The 23,368-nt window shown below is 40.7% G+C and overlaps 1 protein-coding gene across 1 annotated transcript in view; it reads left to right on the top strand.

The window, feature by feature from the left end:
• The window catches only part of LOC139764147 (uncharacterized), a 23,512-nt gene extending 529 nt beyond the window's left edge, over window positions 1-22,983 (top strand). The window contains exons 2-5 of the mRNA XM_071690690.1: window positions 10,969-11,475; window positions 12,231-12,436; window positions 12,697-12,871; window positions 21,040-22,983. Of these exons, the coding sequence (XP_071546791.1) occupies window positions 10,969-11,475; window positions 12,231-12,436; window positions 12,697-12,871; window positions 21,040-21,042 (891 nt within the window). The 3' untranslated portion in view covers window positions 21,043-22,983. The remainder of the gene's footprint in view (window positions 1-10,968; window positions 11,476-12,230; window positions 12,437-12,696; window positions 12,872-21,039) is intronic.
• Window positions 22,984-23,368: the final 385 nt, after the last annotated feature.

Genomic DNA, 23,368 nt, shown 5'->3' with positions numbered 1-23,368 from the left:
CGAATCGTCTGGATGCCTCAGTATCAACTTACCAATTTCCCAGGACTTGCTGCGTGTAGCTTTCATAACTATGACGGGCATAGACCATGTAGATACAACCCTATAAGTGTCTACATTTCATGGCTACATAACTTCGTAGCAACCAACACTGACGTCATTACATTACGAGGGTCTCCACGGACGTCATTACATATAACCACACGAGGATTCCCACAGGGGAGTTGAACAACAGTACTTCACAAGTCTGTTGACGAGATGTGGAACAATCGGTTATTCTTTGAGCAGCAGATGTTATCAAGCGGTCATGCCCGAGGGAGGGTAACGGCCTCACTCGTTGTTCGTGACAAAACAGCGAGAACTATATAGGTATCGATATCATAGAGAAATCAATCGTAGGTGGTGATTCAACAGCAGTCGACACGAAGCACTGCAACGTTGATCCAACAGCGCGAAATCTCAGTGTCTGATAATACAGTGAATTGGTTATCACAATTTGACGTGGCAGGCCTCACAGCACCCGTCTTCCACCTTCTCATGGATTTCAAGTTCAATGATCCTTCTCCTACGTAGAGTCGTGAGTCTCGTTTGGTTGGCATATAGGCTCTGCTATAGCTTCTCGAGCGTATGTTCATATGAGAGGCTACTGAGCAGCGAATTGAGACGACGTCTTCAATACCTGTCGTTAGATTATATCGAAAAATTCGAGAGATACCGTATATTACTTGATTAAGTAGTATTGGCTTGGATATTGACGAACATTTCAAGGGAGTCACGTGTGTTCTTCAGTTCTGGTGTCGTGTGGGAGATCACTAACGAAAGCATAATTATGAAACGGCGAGTGACAAAACATTGGATAGCAGTAAGAAATCCCACTTCCATCCACAACTCCCCTGACGTAATAGGAACTTGCTCAAAGTTGAAAGACTTTAAGCCCACATCCAATTTCAGCATCTGATCATCTGTGATGGAAAATGAATCTTGAGTGTCTCACGAAAACATCCCCCTTTAATTCCTACGTTTGCTTCAAACTGTATAGAAAATGACTTTTATTCTTGTGGGATCATAGTGATGTGATCTTCATTTCCGAAACAACTTCGTGATGCGTAACATTCTCCGTCAAGCGCTTGACCGCCAAACGAGTTGACCTCCCGAACTGATACAAATCGACCTTCCACGGAGCATCTCCCCCACTCCCCTTGAACGACTTTGATTGCCTTATCACATCGTTAAAATCTTACTAAATGACCTTAGATACCAAGTTAATCCTCCCTTGTTACTAGCTTGAGTTTCTATGACCTTGTTAGACATTACTGGCTGTGATTTCAACTTTAGATAAACTCCCGTACGTGACATTCAGTGGTTGTTTTATTCCACTCTCAAAGATTAATCTCAGCTTCCTTTGGTACTTGAAGTACCACAAAATCTCACCCCTGTAGGCGGTACGTGAGCGTCATCCTGCTTCCCTTGTTGACTGTCAGGCACCGTTAGACACCTGGCCTTCCTATGATCCAGCGACGGTGTGCTGACTCACGCCTCGAGGTCCTATGATCACATATTGGTCACTCTCTCCTCCCTGACGGTGTCTTCTCCAGCGGACACTTCGACCAGGCCACCTCATGCGTTGTCATCATGTCTCAATTTTCTTGACAGTCTTTGTGATGTGTGTGGACGCCATGATGAAACGCAGGTTTATACATAGACGTGATTTGCTTATTTCCAGCAGTATATTTCACTGATAACGAAACGTACTTATCAAAATAGGAATATAGAAAAAAATCCTTTGACGTATGTATATATGATTTGTGCTTCGCTGTCAACTCTGAGAGTGGAATTACCCAAATGTCACCGTCGAAAATTGCTGAAATTTTTGGAGAATATTTTCCAAGCAGATGTTTTTCACAGCTGAGCTATATGACCGAGGAGATAATACACTTCTGTTATGGATTTGACTCAGAAAATACCTTCAACAGTGTGACCCGAAAATGATGGGCATACATACATATATATATATATATATATATATATATATATATATATATATATATATATATATATATATATATATATATATATACATATATTTTCCACACAGTAAAAAGAAAATATTTCTCTCTCATCGTCGACTACATCGGATATGTGGTGAAATCCTGCAGCATCTGAGAGATAGGAAGGATGTATGATGCTGCTCTTCCACCACAAGATGAACCTTATAACTGTAGCTCATCAAGGTCATTCAGATGTCGGAATCACGTCCAAACATTTACGAATTCCAAGATTTTTTTCAAATTGATATAGGTCAGAGAGAGAGAGAGTGGGTGTGTGTGTTGTTGTCAGTGTGCTGACCCGTCCTGTGCCATAATATTCTTTGAAAAATAGAGAGAAAACAGAACTTTAGTTCCAGTTTATTGTAAGAACACATTCATGCACTTGATGACACCATCCCGTGCTAATACCTCACGATCACAAACCGCTTTTGGCAAAGTTGCGGCAGCGGACGGCGCGTCTAGAAACCTTGGGGTCTGACCTGGATATTCCCTGGAGTGTATGCGAATCAACACACGCAATATACATCGACAAACACCCGTGTTTGTATGTCCGTGTTTGTATGAATATATATGATAAACTTTATACCCAATGCTTCATGAACGTAGGAGGAGATGACTCGCTGAAGCAAATTTTACGAAATAGAAATATATGAAATATGTGAAAGACATGACTACCTCTTCTCTTAACTGGAATCACAGTTAGGGTTACTATCGTACTGATCGCTATATAGGAGTTGTTAGGCCTGGCGTTGGATTAGGGCAGTGGGTCAAGCGGTTAGGCGTATCTCAAGGTGTTCCATTAGTCCTTCACTGGCCATCTTTCCCAGGTTACATGCGACTGGAATCCACCCTTGAGCAATGCTTGTCGTCTTGACCTCAATACCTGGCCTGTGGCCAAGTTAGTCGCACTGGAGGCGTCCTCACTGGGTCAGTATACAAACTAGTTCTTTCACAACAGGTGACCAGTGAAGCCAGGCGCCCCCCACACTGAGCATGATTCAGGAGAGACTGGTTGGTGGTCGTTTTGGTGCAGTGCCAAGGCGTACAACCTACATTTAGAGACAACAGTTGGGTTGGGGCGTGACGGACCAATAACCTCTTTCACCACATGCCAGTAGAGGTTTCTTTTGTTGCTGTTGTTGTGGCTGGCCTAACCCGCTCACCCTGGGCAAGGCCTCGCTTCCCATCTCCTAATCATCATCATGACCTTGAGCCTTGAGGAACGGGGCACCGTTGTGAATGAAGTGCTCGATGCTGTTCGTTTCAGTCTGGACCGACTCATCGCCGGAAGGCTTTAGGTCCACCAGCAACAGCTTACGTCGAAATGTTCCAAAGGTTAACTATATAGAGATTTTTTTTTTTTTCGTGATCTGTCCTGCAAAAGACATATACTTCCTGTCCAGATCTAAGCCACGTAAATTTCTCTCTCTCTCTCTCTCTCTCTCTCTCTCTCTCTCTCTCTCTCTCTCTCTCTCTCTCCACATATTGTATGTGTTTGTGAGTGCGTTTTTTGAAACTCTGCCAACAACAGAGCACATCCGTCATATTCACACACAAAATAAAACAAACGCAATTTCTTTTGGAACAATAATACCGTATCTTAATGACTTCCGTGACTGTACAGAGCTCAGCTGTGGTTTATACCCATCCTAATACATCTACGACATACATGTCTCTGATCTAGCCAAAGCTAACCCGGATGTCAAGTGATCCAAGATCTACCAGCAGAGAGTTCCTCCTACAGGTCACGACATGATTGCCAGGCGTTCCCTCCGAATCATTCAGGTCAGCGACACCGACGGGAAGGAGAGAAAGCGCCCAGTGTCAAAGGCGTCGTCGAACAGAACCACCTTAACACTGAGGAGATGATGAGAAACTTGGTCTTCATAGAGAAGCAAAATCCAGTCATTTTATTTTACTTTTCTTGACATTAAGTGTTCGTCTCAGAATCTGCTTCCTTACGTATGATGTCTCCGTCAGGACCCCATTCACCTCCCTCCACTGGATGATTCACTGGGAGGCCAGGTTGACCACGTAACCCACATCTCAGAACCCTACCTCCTCCCTCACTCACACCACTGCCGGATGCTACCCTCGCTACCCACTGCTGACTACCAGGGTTCTTCTCCTCCATCCTGCAGAGAACTTACTCCCAAGTTTGATAACCTCCACTTCAACTTCTAATGCCTGTGGCATCTTGTGAGATGCTATGATTGTGGCTCATTTAGGAATTGACGTAAAGGCAATACTGGTTATGGTAACTTAGACGAGTATTTTTCCTTTAAAATGTAATTCATAGAATGTCTTGAATTTGCCTCGTTCTTCGAATCGCATCATGATTGCCCAAACTAACATAACCAACTTAATCAAGACTCATATTGGGCAGAAAGGAAAAAAGGAAATATCCTAGAAATGTCTCGATTTAACTCCTTTTCTCGTTTGTAGAGAAGGAATTCATCTCCGAAAATGAAACTAGTTAGGTGTGAACTCCGCAGTAAACGCTAAAAGTTTGTAGTATTGGCTTCTTCATATGACAGGGTGAGGGTACGTAAAGAGAACACAAGACGAAACTTTATAAGTTGTATCATAAGTAGTTTAACTTAACATCTCCGTGTAATATGTAGCATGTGCTGGGGACGCCCGAGCAAAGAGATGATTATGAAGAAAACGAGGTACATGATTTCATATCATTATGTACAGTTATATGAATCACATCAATTAAAGTCTTACCCCATCAGCGTTGTTTCATGCAGTCAGAGGATGGAGAAAACACATGCTGAAATGCTTCCTTACGTTTAGAAATTTGTGGCGAGCGGTTATAGAACTTTCTTGCCACCTTGTGTGATTTCTCCTCAAACAATGATTCTAAACTTGGTACCTGTTGTCGATAGCTTTCTAACACGTTTGTATGACGCAGGGCATTGATGTGTGAGTTATTTCCGTCTGTTATTGTCCGTAAAAAGTGGTATCGTCTGTTGTTTGTGAGTCATAGAAAGGTGCTCATCCTCTGTGAGACTTGACTATTGTTCATCATTCATGAGAACGTCTGTTGATGTAAATCTATTCGATATGTCGGACAGGAGAAATGGCAACTGTGTCTCTTGCTCCTGAGTGGAAACAAGTGTTTATAAGCTGTTGTCTGTCTACTGACTACAAGTTCATTGATATATTCTACTGATTGTTGTGGGTTAAGTAAGTTCCAGCACAAAACAAGAAAAATGAAGAGGTATTTTAACTGAGAAATATCATAGATTAGAAATGAAATTTGCCCCCCAGGTGAAAATTAGTCTAATGAAAAGTGAAAATGGTTGAGTAAAATGAGACAAAACGAATGGAAAGCAAAACCATCACCTGCACTACTCGAAAACCTGTACTTGTCTTGTTTTATGATATTCTCGGAACTGAAAATGGTCTGGCTTCAGAATATTAATCGAACAAGTTCTAACTACAAAAAAAAAAGAAAAAATGCTAGAAAAAGAAAACCCGGACCTCCACCCTCCTTTCATTTTTGATTTCTCTAAATGGTCTTAAGACGCATCATCCTCTTCGGGAGCCAAGGCTGCGTGTGGGGCCACCTGTGGGCACACACACACACACACACACACAATGAGGGAGAACGCTCGTACCTCACCCTAACTTCCATAAGCCTTGATCATAGCTGCCATACTTGTGGTATGTGACACACAGCTTCTCCACGTCACTATACTTCCAGTGTACCTTACGTCGCCTCCATTACGTGTATTGTTCCACCCTGTTGATCTCCATTGTAAGGCGTTTCATGAAATTTACGTGCCATTTCGTGGGCCCCATTCATGTCTATTCTAATTTCCCGAGACATCAATGCCTCTCTCTCTCTCTCTCTCTCTCTCTCTCTCTCTCTCTCTCTCTCTCTCTCTCTCTCTGTAAGATTTATGCCCAGCATTTCACATGCTTCATACTTTCCCACCGTCTTCCAGGAAGTGCGCACCGCTGGACCTACCTGCCGGCTGGCCGGCCGGTGTGGGCCGTCTGTCTGCACACACACACACACACACATACACATGCGCGCGCACACACGTCCAAGTTACCTCGTTACTTTCTCTTCTATTTGTGTTGCTAACTTTCTCTTTATACTTTCTCTGCCTGTCTGGAATATTTCCATGTTGCGCCCTCTTGTTGTTTCTCTCTGTCGTCTATATATATATATATATATATATATATATATATATATATATATATATATATATATATATATATATATATATATATATATATGGCGTCTTAGCTATGTCTCATCCTTGTATATCAACTTACTGTTCTACGACCTCTATCTCATTGTTGTATCTCCCCTGACTATGTGATCTTTGCACGAAAGTGCACTTGGGGACTTATCGTGCTTCATTTTCCTGCGGTTTTATGCATATACTAGATCATGCGCAGCATTACTGTGACCTCTTCTAGCAATATATATATATATATATATATATATATATATATATATATATATATATATATATATATAATGTTCATTCTCAGAGATCTTCTTTTATCACTCTCTTGTGTCCTGCTTTGTAAAAGCTTTACCTTGCCTTAATTGCAAGATTCAAGTGATACATTCCAGTCGTTTGTCTTTATTAAATCACATATTAAGACCATTTGTACCCACAATAATGTTCTTAAAGAGGTTTATGCAACTATGTTGGAGACATATGAATGATGATGTGTGATGAATTACTAGTTGTGGAAAAGTGGCGTGTTACATCAGCGAATGAAAAGGAAAGTACAGCAACATGTTAAGAAATTACTGTTTTCTGTAATACTTCATATGGATGTCCTTTGCTTCCTTGTATTTACGACTACATCATCCAGACTTGGTTTATTGGAGATGAGTTTGTCGAGAGCGTCATGGAGAGGCCCTTATTGAAGGATGGGCGAATTTAGTCGAGCAGATGTGTTATATCGAGGGTGAAGTGAATTTAGGTGTGTCGAGGGTGTAAATATGATGAATGTAGCGTTATCAGCCTTCCATAGTGAACATGACTTTGAGTGACATTGCGGTGGAAAACATATATCCATTCATTCTTAAATGAGAGCGTTTTTTACATCACTTCTACTTTTGTGTGTATACACTTGCTGAATCTACCCACTTGGTCTCTGGAATAGTTCGAATAGTTGCTTCGCTGCTTCACTCATGCAGGAGAACTCGTAAGAGCTCATGAGCTAAAGTCTCGAACGCTGTTCTGAAGTGTGTTCCATACTCCTCCAAGTATGGGGCGCCTCCTTCAGCCTATAAAAGCATTATAGGTCGGATTTGATTGCAGTTTATCACATTTATTCTAGAGTGGTGAAACTTCATACGATACAGATGTCTTTCTTTTTTTTTTTTCGTATGAGTTAACAGGTATTCGGTCTCTTACTCGAGGCGAAGAGAGCTGGGGTAGACGAGGGACTGGTTCTGCCGTGAAAATCTGATATATTTATATAAAAAAAAAAGGGAAACGTTGTGAGACGCAGAAAAAAACAAACAAAAAAAAAATGCAGGGTAACCAGTTCCTCAGTGACCGACTTTCTTCAACGGATTACAGGAGTGTGTTCGGTGAGAATGCGGATTCGTCCCGGATGTAGCGAATTCTCGCTAAGGTCTCGGACGCCCGATTTTCTTCGATCACATCTGCGTCGAGTTGATCGTCTCGACCCAAGGGAACCACTTCGAATATCGAACCTGCTTGTTGGGTTTCACGTTCTGTACCTTAATGATCTATTTATTATATCAGATCCATTACTATATAGATCTGAGTATACGGATTTATGATACTATATGACATCCATAAATTGGCAACTTTTCCTTTGAAAAAGTGATCCAAATCCTTCTTTCTTAGTCATGGCATTTGACGCTCTTAAGTATTCTCATAATTTTTCGCTAAAGAATATGGTAAAGATACGCTGGTGATTAAGTCTTTGGCCCTATTGACTGCCAGGTTCATTAAGGCCGACATCGTCAAATACCTTCTTCAGATGGTCAAGATAATTCTGAAACCAGTGCACACTCTCACTATGTACATATACTCTCACTATATACATATAGAGTAGTCGTTAGCATTCCCAGCTTCTACTCACATAGCAGCACTTCGAATTCAAGGAAGGCATTATGTATTCGACGAAAGTGCAATCACTGCGATATATATATATATATATATATATATATATATATATATATATATATATATATATATATATATATATATATATATATATATATATATATATTCTTTTTCTTTCTTTTAAACTATCCGCCATTTCCCGCATTAGCGAGGTAGCGTTAAGAACAGAGGACTAGGCCTTTGCGGAATATCCTCACCTGGCCCCCCTCTGTTCCTTCTTTTGGAAAATTAAAAAAAAGAAAAAAGAAAAAAAAAAAAACGAGAGGGGAGGATTTCCAGCCTCCCGCTCCCATATATATATATATATATATATTTTATCTTTATTTTGCTTTGTCGCTGTCTCCCGCGTTAGCGAGGTAGCGCAGGAAAACAGACGAAAGAATGGCCCAACCCACCCACATACACATGTGTATACATACACATCCACACACACGCAATATATGCATACCTATACATCTCAACGTATACATATATATATACACACACAGACATATACATATATACACATGCACATAATTCATACTGTCTGCCTTTATTCGTTCCTATCGCTCCAGCTTGCTGAAACTTCTCTAATGAATATGTAGAATGATTTCAAACAGTGCTTATCAAAAGTCAGGTCGGAACACTTTCGACAGAGGTAGAGTACGCACAGTTGATTGGTTGGTCGTTTGCTTGCATGTGATTTACGTCTATAATCTGCCAGAGTCATTAAAGCCATCAACGTTAAGCTACTACATCTACATATACAAGAATCGTTCACTCCCTTATCAGGTGTTAAGGATAATCATAAGACCACAAGAAGTCTCACACTACGCAGGTTGGCCATGTAATGCAAGTCTTATACACGTTTTCTGATATAGCTTTATGGCGCACTAGAGAAAACCCTCTCCGTTCTCTTAGAGTTTAAAGGTGAACCCAAAGCCATTTCACGATGCATTAAGTAATTGTTATCTAGCACTCTCTATCACTGCCAATATTATCTTCACTTCCGTAATTCTGATGATGATAAGAACTGTCATCAGAATCTGTCACGATATCATCTGAAAAATTCCACTGATGACTGTAATGACCATAACAGTAGTTATAGTAATAATGATGATACATTATCATTATTGAGATAATCATTATATATATAAATATATATATATATATATATATATATATATATATATATATATATATATATATATATATATATATATATATATATATATATATATATATATATATATATATATATATATATATATATATATATATATATATATATATATATATATATATATATATATATATATATATAAATAAGTATGAACAGAAACTTACTAGGCTCATCTCCATCTCTTCCCATTTTCTGAGATTAATTTCCTCGTCTCTCTTCTCCAGCTCCTTAACTCCCTCCGTCTAGCACTTTCTAAGAGCCTTTCTATCTTACGTAAACAGTGTGAGTCTGCAAGATACGAGATAACAGTAAATAAAGCTATCACTGCTTCATGGTTAGTGTTATTACTGCTGAATAATTTATGCTTAGTCATTTGGACTGGTGCCGGACTCGACCTGACACTGATTGTAGCGCAACATTGGAGCTTCTGGATCGTGTTGAAAAAGGTTGTATGATCAAGATATGGAGCTCATCGAATTTCGTAAAGTAGCAGAAATATATTTCATTTCCACATAATACTTTGAGTCGACTGCATCTGTTTCAATGGTGTTAAGGCCAAACCACCTCTCTTGGGGCTGTGTATCTGTGTGACTCTCTCTCTCTCTCTCTCTCTCTCTCTCTCTCTCTCTCTCTCTCTCTCTCTCTCTCTCTCTCTCTGTATATATATATATATATTTCTTTCTTTCTTTCAAACTATTCGCCATTTCCCGCGTTAGCGAGGTAGCGTTAACAACAGAGAACTGGGCCTTTGAGGGAATATCCTCACCTGGCCCCCTTCTCTGTACCTTCTTTTGGAAAATCAAAAAAAAAAAAACAAGAGGGGAGGATTTCCAGCCCTCCGCTCCCTCCCCTTTTAGTCGCCTTCTACGACACGCAGGGAATATATATATATATATATATATATATATATATATATATATATATATATATATATATATATATATATATATATATATATATATATATATATATATGGAACTAATTTCTTGTAATCCAGTTCATTTCACTTGTTCTATTCCGATATTCTTTTTGCCAAATTCCTCCACAAGAACACCGTACGTTAGGTACAGACGCCTTCCCACCTCTGATGGCTACAATTTTTCTTGCATTGCCCCACCAAGTTTCCTGGCTGGCCGGGTATTGTTTCACCTTCTCGGCTTAACTTTCCGCTCTGAAAGTTCATACGTCGAATCCCCCTTTTTCTTTTTCTTCTTTTTCTTTTTCACTCTGCAACAATTTTGAGGCCATCTGTGGCTTCTGGGACTCCACCGTAAATATAAAAGGATAGAAAAACTATGTTTTTTTTTCGGGAAATTGCTTTTTCTAATACCTAGACCTGCTAAACTGGTCTTCATTTTCATTCAGGGAAAATGTGATCCTTGCACACCTTCCGTAACCTCTTTGTCCCTTTGATGTCGACATTTACATTGAGAATTTTTGACAGTGTAAAGATGTTGTGATAATGTAATTGATGACATCACAATAATACGTAAATAGAATGTGTTTTAAACGTCAGTTACCGCAAATGTTTCTGATAATATTCATGTCTTGATAGTATCATATCGACTCCTCCTCATATCGACTACTCCTCTAATCATTTTTCGCCCTCTTCCTCCTCCAGAGGAAACTGCTGACTTTCGTGTGCTTGGTGGCATGCCTGACAGTGGGCCTGACGACAGCCGACCGACCCCTCGTCAGCCCGTGGCAAGTGCTTAACCCACCCTTGGAGAGCCCCGCTCACTATGGCCCTTCGGAACCCCAAGCATATCGTCACGAGTCGTATGAGCCAACCTATACCGAACTCTCTGACGACGATACTGAACTGTCTCCTGAAGAAGAGTTCCTTGTCTCTAACATTCCCTTCAGGCTTCCCTTCAAGATGGAGAAGAAGCAGCTGGCTGTGGTTATGAAGCTGCTGAAGGAGGCAGTGAAGCCCATCATCAAGAGCAAGACGCTCCGTGTGACCCTGGCCTACTTCGATGAGCTCCTTGCCTCTTACAACGATGATCCGGAGACGCAGATGTACATGTCGTTGTTTCTCGACTCCCTTCAGGACATGTACGAGGGCAAGGAGGCCGTCCGGTTCAACAAGATAGTGAAAGGGATCTTCACTGACATCAGCGACGAGGTTAGTGGCCACCAGAGAAGCTAAGAGTGTAGCCTCCAGAGAGGTTATGGAGTGTGGTCTTCAGGGAGGTTATGGAGTGTGGCCTCCAGAGAGGTTATGGAGTGTGGCCTCCAGAGAGGTTATGGAGTGTGGCCTCCAGAGAGGTTATGGAGTGTGGCCTCCAGGGAGGTTATGGAGTGTGGCCTCCAGAGAGGTTATGGAGTGTGGTCTTCAGAGAGGTTATGGAGTGTGGCCTTCAGAGAGGTTATGGAGTGTGGCCTTCAGAGAGGTTATGGAGTGTGGCCTCCAGGGAAGTTATGGAGTGTGGCCTCCAGGGAGGTTATGGAGTGTGGCCTCCAGAAAGGTTATGGAGTGTGGCCTCCAGGGAGGTTATGGAGTGTGGCCTCCAGAGAGGTTATGGAGTGTGGCCTTACTTATGCAAACAGGAATGTACAAGGGATCATCTTCGTTCCTAGAGGTACCCACATAATAGTAGACCATACACAACTCCCATCTGAGGCTTACTGGTGGTATGATCCACATAAGAATACAAGTGTTTAGTGATCTCTTTTACGAACCTGTGCTCTGAGGTGTGGTTGACATAAATCTCCTATGTTACAACTGTAGTGTTTACATGCTTTGACGTACCACTCCTAAGTACTTGCTCGATGACCCAGCAACATCCCTAATTCACCACACACACACACACACACACACACACACACACACACACATACATTCACTTTGCCATTGACATCCTGATCCTCGTCCATCAGGAGACTGCTCGCACGCTCAATGACATGTGGAGATCAACCGTGGATTACGTCTACGATCCAGTGAGGACCTTCGTCGTGCGACCAATGCGAAGCTTCTTGTTTGAACCCATCAGCAACGCCGTGTCCGACTTCGCAGACCGTATCGGACTGTGGGCTATCGACAATCCCACCGAACTCAATGTGGATTACCCTGAGTCCTTTGAGAGGTGAGATGTGTGTTTTTTTTTTGACTCGAGATTACTATTGGTGCATTGCTGAGGTAAGAGAGAGATATACACTCACGACACACAGACAATAGAACACACCACATTCATGACACTCAAACACCCGCACCATATCACATATTCGCCAGAAAGTACACACACACACACACACACACACACACACACACACACACACACTCACCAACTCCCACGAGTGAGAGGTAACGCAGTCGACATCAACAGCTTATTCTCTGTGACCACAGGTGGAGTCAGGCTATGGGACTGCTCACGAGGCGACTGTCCAACTGGAGCAGCAAGGCTCGTAACGGGATCGAGTACGCCGCCAGGATGCTGGAGGCGCAGGACGAAGGACGCTCCTGCGCTGGCGGATGTCACCCCGACAGTACATCCGTAGTGGGTGCAGACGCCTCCGTCGAGGTAAGAATTCAGGACGAGGCTGCTTGAAGAAGGGAGGAGGGTAGAGTGGTGGTAGCGCTGCCACACGGTAGTGAGGCTGATGTGGCACGAACAGAGGTGAAGCGAATAGTGTGAGAACTTGGAGACGATAAGTAACTAGAGAAAGAAGCGTCTGGATGATTCACTATCACATGCTGAGGATTTGATGATGAAGGAAAAAAAAAAGAGTGTATTGTGGAGCTTCAGCTAGTTGGGTTAAAGACTTCACAAAGGTTCGGGTCAGGGTTTTATAAGTTTTCAATACTATACCGAACGTATCACACACACACACACACACACACACACACACACACACACACACGCACACACTGTGAAACAGAAAATCTATATTTGTCAAGGAGACCTGAAGTTCTTCTTGCAGGTTTAGAGGGAGAATCAAACCCAGTAGCACCAAGACCTATAAAGTACTATATTGTGGACGCTGTCACCCAGGGCTCGTGTGGTGTATGCTGATGATGTCCAGCTTCATGTTAAGTCACTTCAGTGATGTGATGAGAGAATTTAAGATTCTACATCAGCGGGAAGAATGTTACATGAGTAATTGTGCTAAGGATGTCTCTTTTCAGAAGAGAGAAAAGAAACGAAAGCGGGTTGGGTGGTGGGCCCAACACAGGTGGGGTAAAGGGGTTGAATATATATATATATATATATATATATATATATATATATATATATATATATATATATATATATATATATATATATACATATATATACATATTTGCAATACACGTCTAGTTACATAGTACCTTTTTATGAAACTCTTAACTATACTTAGAATAAATAATCCTATTAAATATTTTGGCAAATATCTAATCACATAAAGTTTAAACCAGCAGACTTATAACAAACCCCTGGAATATTTAAATGCCTCAATATAATTTTGTCCTTTAAAATATCTAAACAGTTAATAACTGCATGAATATAACCATTTTTAATTTCAGCTCTAAAAAAAAAAAAAAAAACACCTTATCACCATAATTCAGCTCATGTAGGAATAAATGGAAGAAGTAATGAAAACTAGCCTCTTGGAATGATACTTTAAACTTCTTAAAACCCAGTTTTTTGGAGATGTCTGGAAGCTGCCAATATAACGAAGTAACATCATCTATGTCGACGATAACGATATAAGTTATATAACATTTCAGCAACTCGTGATAATTATAAGATACGAAATATATATATATATATATATATATATATATATATATATATATATATATATATATATATATATATATATATATTACAGCTATCCAGACTTCTCTCTCGTCTCTCTAAACTACCTTTAAACATTTTACTTAATCTCCCTAAACACCTTTCTTGAATAAAAACAGAGAATAAATCTGTTCTTCTCTTGCTGTCCCATTACCTTGGTGTTCAAAGACTATTGGCTGGGCACCTTTTGGCAACAAGATGAAATAGTTCCTTCAATAGGCTATCACTGTCTTCTGTTTCTTAGCGTCTGGAGGACTCGCTGTTCGCCTTCATGGCTTCAGCGATGATATCTCCCTAACTTGGGTGACTCCTTCTATAACGTACACTCCTGGTGGTAGACACGTATATCAGACTGGTACTAACTCCATGAAGCACTGGGTCCGTGGTGGTGGCATTGGGTACTTCCTTTCTTCTTCATTTACTCTTGAGGAAGGTATTCATCTTCATTTTCTTTTCTTTCTTTCTATCCATAAAATATTTTATTTTTTTCGTAATAGACACAAAGTACACTTCTTCATCCTTCGAAAGGCACAAGAGATTTCGTTTCTGATAGTCGATAATGGAAGCAGGTTAGGCTGGTGGTTGAAGTTCAGAATCAAATCCCCACTATGGTAGGTGCTGGATGTGACGTGGCTCATGTGGCTGGCCGGAGGCTTGCTGGTCGTGTCCATCATTGCTGTAGCTGTCGCAGTGCCTGCCATAGCAATTCCCCTGGCCGTTGCAATCCCCCTGGGCGTAGCTGGTGGCACTGGGGCCACAGGTCCCACGGGTATCGATGATTTCACTGGCTTCACATCAACGGCAGTCATTCCCGTCCCCATATTCGCCCCTGCACCGGCGTTTGCAGGTGCCCCTACATTTGGACCTGGACCCACGGTCGGGGGTGCAACTGCCTTCGGGACTGCACCGGTAGGCGGAGGTACAGCACTTGGAACCGCTCCGGCATTTGTACCAGGATTTGGAGTTCCTCCCGCTGGACAACCTACAGTCTTTGTCAACCAGCCTTTCACAAACCGTCGTGGTGACTCTTCCTCCAGGCCAACTCAGCCATGGGGCTGAGAAGTCTAATAATTCATATCAGAAGGAAAGGTGCGTTCAGGATTCACCTCACCCAACCATCCCTTCCTTAGTCCTCAGAATCAAAGGAAATGCCTCCAAAACCTCCCATATCCCAGTAATCGAGTAGGCATCTGCCCCCAAGCCCACCCCTATCCTCACACACTCAAACAGTCCTCCCTTCTTAGATCCCACACAATCAGACGTCTTTCCAAAGTTCCCAGTCAAACAAGCAGCCCTTCTTACTCCTCGCACAACTAGTTACCTCTCCCAAGTGACCAGAAAGCTAGGCAAACTTCCTAGGTTCCTCTTTAAACCCTAGACAACTAAGCAAACCTCATGAATCCTTTCACAAGAAGGTACACCTCGTTTCCAGACAATCAAGCGCCTTTTTTAGGTTCTCGTAAAACTAGACATACCTTCCAAGACCCCAAGAGGTGCAGCCATCTCTCCTAAGTACTTACACAACAAGACGTCCCTCCCAGTCACCTACAAGCCTACAGTTCCCCTGAGTTCTAAAACACCAGAGAATTCCTTCCAAGTTCTTAATCAGCAGGCGTCCCCATTAAGTCTCAGCACGTCTATGTATTTTTTTTTAAATCCTCTTTCATTTAAGTGTCCCTTTTACGTTCCCGTTTAAGCAGACGTCCCTCAAAACGTCTTCTTCATCCAGTTAGTGTTCCTCCTAAAAGACTCAACACAACACGATCCCAGCATGTCCTACTGTTGAGCTTCCCTCTCAGTTTCTGCTACAACCGATTGTGACAAGACAGCCATTCTCTCCGGTTCCCCCTAAAACTCAAGGCTGGTCTAACATTAGGTATGTTCACATCTACACGTCTCTAAGCCCACAGTAAGTCACTGCAAAGAAAAACTATACGCTCCTTAGTGTTCAGCATCCAACACCCGAATGTACCCAATTCTTTTTTTAATTCAATTTACCTCAACCTTTCCCTGAGTTGAATCCATCGTCCTCCTTTATCCTGAGCTCCTCCTTCCATTCCAGTACCTACACTATCCTCGGCAACTGTGAAGGCTGTACATGGCTGTTGGCTTAGTTTAGTCATCATTAGTGGCGCATTCTTGCCATGCGGGGTTTTCGGGTTCTCTATCAGGTCATATGATCAGTGACCCCCATATATCATAACGAGCTGATCGTATGATCCATCACTTATTGTTCTCGATCCTCTTATCTGGCTTTGACTTGTACATATGTTACTGTAAGAAGAACGCTCGTTCTCCTTCTCTCTCTAATCTCTTCTTCTGTCTTTTCGGAGTCTCTTTTCGGGTTTCATTTCTAAAGGGTCAATCTGTTCTCGATTTGGAGTGGCTATCTGTGTCACGCAGAAGTCTCATCTTCAGCTGTACAGTCGAGACTTAACCTCCTTGCTCTTGGCAACTGGGGGATGGACTACTTTGGACGTCGGACTGTTGAGTTACCACCATACAGTGGACACATCTACTGCACTGACTGAATCTTGTGTCTCAGAAGTTATCTGAGATTACGTATACTGACTGACTGTCTTAGGGACTTGATATTTTTAGTCATTGAGGCTCTTATAGCTTCAGGCTCAGACTTAGGGCTGACTTAGACTTTCTTTCTAGATAAGAATCGCAAACATATATCTTCTTAACTATGGTCTTGTTCACTTTTAGCTGTTATTAAGTACCATTATAGAGACTGACTTGAGATTTTATCATCTTTTGTGTGTGTGTGTGTGTATGTGTGTGTGTGTGTGTGGGTCATGACAGCTAATACTGCCCGACTACCACATTTTTTCATGGTCCTTGACGACAAGTGATCTCCTGAGTGACACGCGACCACCAGAGATCCTAACTGGCCTCTGGGCTCGACTGACTCACGAACTGTGACGACTGAATGACTGGTCTTGCTGTCTACCCACACACACACAAGACCTTCAGTCACACTGACTGATTACCAATGACATTTGACTGTGGTTCTTCCTCTCAATCTGTACGCATATAATAACCTACTAATCGACTAATCATGATGTGCAATCACTCACATATTTACACATGTCTGATGGAAAAACTCGTGTATATAAACGCATATATACAAACATGCTTAAACACAAACTTAGACATATAAAAGTGTACAAGCACGTGTGCAAAATATACATAAATATAGGCATCTGTAGACCATGTATACACTGAACATAAGGACACACACATACACACACACCCACCCACCCACACACACACACACGCACACACACAAATAAACGCCAAGCATTAAATACCTTTTTCTAACACCATATTGGAAAACGTCCGCTTATTACACTAGTGCTGTCAAGTAAACCATGTAAGCTTCACCCAGGAGACGCCATGAAAGAGATCGAACTTTACCATCCATTGTCAACGAAGCTAAACATTACCATGAGTGGACATCAATGACTGTTACACATGGCAAGAGTCGCTCTATGGCTTCAACATTTGACCTATACAGTTACAGGGTCAACTTTGCACAGGCTGCTCTGTAAACTTCATCATTGATAACACATGTTAATCGTTGATACCTTCAGGTGATATATATATATATATATATATATATATATATATATATATATATATATATATATATATATATATATATATATATATATATATATATATATATATATATATATATATATATATATATATATATATATATATATATATATGTACTGACGCCATAGATTCTCCAATGATATGAATAGATCGAGGACCTTCTCTGGAGGGTACTACGTCGTAGGTCAGAGGGAGACTAGCTCTCGTGGTTGCCGGGTGAAATGAGAAGCCTCAACCCCCTGGGCCCACAGTGCTTAGGTCCCTCACCACCGGCGGGCCGCCCTAGAGTATAGGGCCCCCAGGGGGCCGCCCTAGAGCATAAGGCCCCCACCACACATCTCCTGAGTTGTATAGGGACGTTCATTCTCTAACAGGAAACCATCGTAGCTGAAGTTTAATCAGACGTCAGGCGGGTGAGGAAAGAGATAAGTTGAGGCCACAGAGACTCAATGCATAAGTCCTCCTCTAACATCCAGACTTCTTATCATATACACAACACTAATCATAGGACAGATACGGAGATACATGACGTAGGGTGTCCTGTCATCCTGGGAATAGAATCTTCCATGGTTTATGAGATACCAAAAAAAAAAGAAAGATGATGAGAGTAACATCTGCATTGAAAATGTGTATTTGGATGATGGTTCGCCTTCATTAAAGTCATTACCAAGAGCATAGTCACACGTACCATTGTGACACCTAAACTACTCTGTCGGAGGGGCGATTCTGATAAGATTTTGAATTTAGCTTCAATTTTGCCCTGTTGTATGTGTAACTAGATCTATTTGAAAATGTAATTAGAATTTTGTCCCGTTTATTGTTTCCCTTTAGCAAGATGGAAATTCTCTGGATATATATAAACGGCTGCTCAATCCCCTTCATTCCCCACTCAGTGCATCAACATGTTTTCAACACACGTATCTTATTCAAACGACCAACTTCGCCTCCTCCCAGACGCTGATGGTAGATTTAGTGTAGGTTCTCAAATGAATGTCAGCACGTCATCCAAACCACATACACATAATCATCGTCAGGATAATATTCAAATCTCTTTACATCCTTCGCCAGCTAACAATGTAAGATACTGGATCTCATCTAAAGGTGTTATCTTCGACAAATGATAATCCCTCTGTCTTTTTATACTTATCTTTTTTTTTTGTATCTTGGAAAGTTGTCTACGTGTATGTAAATATGCTTTGTGCATTCCTATGCACCCGTTTGTGTTCGTATGTTTCTTTGCGTATTGTTTGTATCTATAAATGTATATTCCCCATGTTCGTTTGCCTGTTGTTTGGTCTTGCGTGTACTCCTATGTTTGTTTTGTCCATACTTTGTCACCCTGCGCTGTCTGTTCATGCTCGCACCCGTGTCTGCTTTGTTTGTCTGCCCGCTGAAACCTTGCTACAAACATGCCTGTGTGCTTCTCGTAATACGAGCGTCCGTGACCCAACTCCATCTGTATGTGTGGCACCCTGTGCCAGGGGTCAGTACTTACGACAGTGTTATTTCCACTGGACACACAATACCCTTCTCTCTCTCTCTCTCTCTCTCTCTCTCTCTCTCTCTCTCTCTCTCTCTCTCTCTCTCTCTCTCTCTCTCTCTCTCTCTCTCTCTCTCTCTCACACACACACACTTTTACTGTCTGTCACTCTCTGTCATGCCCTCTCCATCCCCCTCCTCAACCCTGGCACAGAAACAGGAATACTTTACCTGGAACCAGCCACAATAACCTCAAGCATATACAGCCAACTTGTCCTGGCTCTCTCAACCAGATCTAATTATTAATCCTGCACAACACTTCATGTCTAAGGGGAGGGAGCATATACTCCCAGCCAGTGTTACACATTGGCGTTGCCAACTTTATTAAACTTGCTTAAGCGTATTCAATTCAGAGACATCTAAAAGGAAAATTTGCGCTCATGAAACTCTTTTTTGTGGGGGTTTTCTTGGAGAGTGGTGGAATAATAGTCTAGGGTACAGCTACCTGTTAAAAATAAATGACAGTTATTTTTAGGGGGGGGGGGGGGTTATTGTTCTTACATCTTTAAAAGATGTTTGCCTGTGTTTGTGTTCCTGATATGTCATGTATTTATTTTCTTATGTGTTATTTCCAACTTTCTGCCACATCTACCCAGCCATTTTGTGAATGTTGCAGTAATTATGTGTTCCTTTCGTCCGTAACTTGTACCTGATCAGTGTTGCACTGTCTGTATCTTATGCTTTTGTCTTGAATGTCCGCGAAATTCACCAATATCTGTGTTACAACTCTGGTGTTGCTATGCAATCATAGTCCTGTATAGACGATCTATGCTTCTGTGATGTCTTAGAGGTAAGTTTGTGTGCGTATAGAGTAGTGGATTATACCTTGTATATGTATAGATGTTGAACTTTCACCCCTTAACATCATATTTCATATCAATATATGTATAATGGTAAATGGATATATATACGTGTGTGTGTGTGTGTGTGTGTGTGTGTGTGTGTGGGTATGTGTGTGTGTGTGTGTGTAGTGCATACACCTATCCACATAGCAACAGCAAAGTCCAACACTCACTCAGTGTGTAACTTGTCTTTGAACCGAGTTCAAGAAGTGTTTAAGAGTCACCCACACGAGGAGCCTAAGCATCATGCAGGAAGGCACAGGGTCAAGCTCAAGGCCATCAGGTAGTCATGGTCTCTGTGACCCTTCTGAAGAGCCAGCCACTCCCTCCGTCCGACCCAGCGACATGCCTTTCAGAGCAGCTTCCACTATCTAGTCCCGGGATCATCAGATGCCTCTGGACACACTGATCCCTTGTATAATCTCGTAACATCCTTTCTATCAGGATCGAATTACATACATGCGTCATTCAGTGTGTAGGTACATGACTCTCTTTTCTATCATGAAATCCATGTTGTTGATATTGTTCATGCAAGCCTTGTGTGGGGTTTGACTCTATGTATGATTTTGGGTGTGATATATGTAGTAGAATTCGATGTCACTTGATTGATTATGAGTATTCAAAGAATCTTTACATGCTGTTGATTGCATTGAGAGATGCTGTGAAGTGAAATCACAAACACACACACACACACACACACACACACACACACATATATATATATATATATATATACATATAGATACATAGTTGTATTTGTGTATGTGTGTACTTTACAGGCTCTGTGCGTGAATGTGTATTTAGGTATGAATGTGTGCAAGTATGTACGTAGTATGTTCAGTATGTGTGTGTGTCTATAGTCAAAATACATCTTAACAACTATTTTCCCGTTTTCTTTTACAGTAATCACAACATCACATTTGGCGACGAAGACACGTACAAGCAGTACTCCAAATACGAACCCTCTTTAGGGGTTAGTCACTCGACCGTTCCTGTGACCAAGATGAGAAAAGAAAGTCACCCGGAAAAATCAGAAACTAAGTTGATACCTTCCCATGTGGTGCCATCTATTGGTTCCAAATGATACCAGTAAATTCACGTGACACAGACACACACACAGATATATATATATATATATATATATATATATATATATATATATATATATATATATATATATATATATATATATATATATATATGTACCGTGTGTATGTCTAATATCATTTTATAAGAAATGTCAAAAGTTATTGCTCCGATCTCTGCAACGATGAAGGTTCCAACGCCACTGCAAAAAATCTTGTGTTTGTCTTAAGCCTACAATGGATGTCAATTCTCTCTTTTAGGTATCTAGTCTTCTTTAGTCAGTTATCTGTTACTTTTATGGTCATTGTTGCCCCATCTCTTCTGGCCAAAACACCCGCGTTTAAGTCTCTCTTATCTAAACGTTTACTTTTTACCTTCATTTCTGGTATCTTGTCTCCCTCATCCAATCGTATTCTACTTTTCATTCGATGTAATTAACATTCTCCATCATCCCAGACGTTTCAGTCAACGCCCAAGATGTAGGATGAAAATCATCTCGTTTTCATTAGTTTCCTGAGCTCTGACAAGAGATCCTCGCCAAGTTTCTCTTTAACACGGTATTCGGTCTGAAAATTAAAACAGTATATACCTTTCCTTATCCCTGTTCCTTCTCAACTAACTTCGCATCTGATGAAAATGTGAAGAAAAGCAAAAAACATTAGGTGCCTCAGTCACTCTGTACGATCCTGTGTCTTCATCCTTAGCGAGAGAGAGAGAGTTTGATTCTCCTACGTACAGCAACACTGCTCTATGTTACCTCATTAGAATGTTATGAGCGTTCTTTGTTGTTAGTCCTGAGAACTTCAATCGCTCAGAGAGCCTAAAATTCTATAGTTGTTAAGAGGTTAGACTAGTTCTCGACACAAGACTGATATTCAAGTCTTACATATATATATGTATATATATATATGTATACATATATTGACATGTATGAATATGTATATATATATGTATACTCGAACTTGACTCCAAGATGTCTTCCTAAAACGGGTGACGATCTATTGTAACCTATAGAACTCCTTTTCATGACAGTTCACCAGACCAAAGACATAATCTAATCCCCCACATCTCTCTCACTCCTGACTCGGTCGCTCCCTCGAGCCTGCTGAGTTTCTAGTAGTACTTCACACTTCTCCTTGATGAGTCTGATTCGTTTAATTCCATCAAGGGAGATCTTGTTGTATAACCATTGTGTAGCGTGTGTACCTGGCTTCATTCCTAGAGGTGTCTCCGTGGTTCTGTATGTGAATACGAAGCTCTCGTTATGCAGAGTGTGTGAGAGAATGTTTACTGAGTACTTATATGGGTTGCTCTTTCACATGTGTACTTAAATCTATGGTATATTTAGATAGCTGTAGCTGTGAAGATCACTCATAAATGTATACAAAGAACACATCTGTAGAGCAAGGTAGTGATGAGACCGTTACATTCGTCTATACACTGTGCATCATTCATGTATACATAGCCAAGCGTGTTAGCCGTGTTCTTAATGCTTCCTGATCATACAAATAATTGCATCAGTTAACAATTTTGACATTGAAAATTATTGATGAATTTATTGCTTCTATTTATTTGAGATGTATTTATTTTGTAGAGCACATTTTCCTCCAAATTATTCATCTTGTCCTTGCTAAACCAGCCTGACATATCTCCCAGTAGACGAGCGACGCATTTGTTACATTTGTTCTTGTTATTAATGTTATCATCCTGTTACTGTACATAGAAGTTAAGATGACTTGTTCAATAAACTGTTTGTTTATGTTTCGTCATCTCACTACCCACGGTGATTGCTTTATTTTTCAATATATATTTTGAGGTTCATTCATTTGGTGGAAAGAAACACACAGACACAGACACACACACACACACACATATATACATATATACATATATATATATATATATATATATATATATATATATATATATATATATATATATATATATATATATATATATATATATATATATACATATATACATATATATACATATATATATATATATATATATATATATATATATATATATATATATATATATATATACTGTATATATATACACATCATATGATATCCTCCAACAAAAAGGCTTCGAACCCTGTACCATTTGTTTGGTAAATGAGTACACTGATCACTCGGCTATG

Source organism: Panulirus ornatus, chromosome 48 (genome assembly GCF_036320965.1).
Source record: "Panulirus ornatus isolate Po-2019 chromosome 48, ASM3632096v1, whole genome shotgun sequence".
Lineage (NCBI taxonomy): Eukaryota > Metazoa > Arthropoda > Malacostraca > Decapoda > Palinuridae > Panulirus > Panulirus ornatus.
Note: the sequence above shows the minus strand (reverse complement) of the source record. Positions and strands in the feature narration are given on the sequence as shown.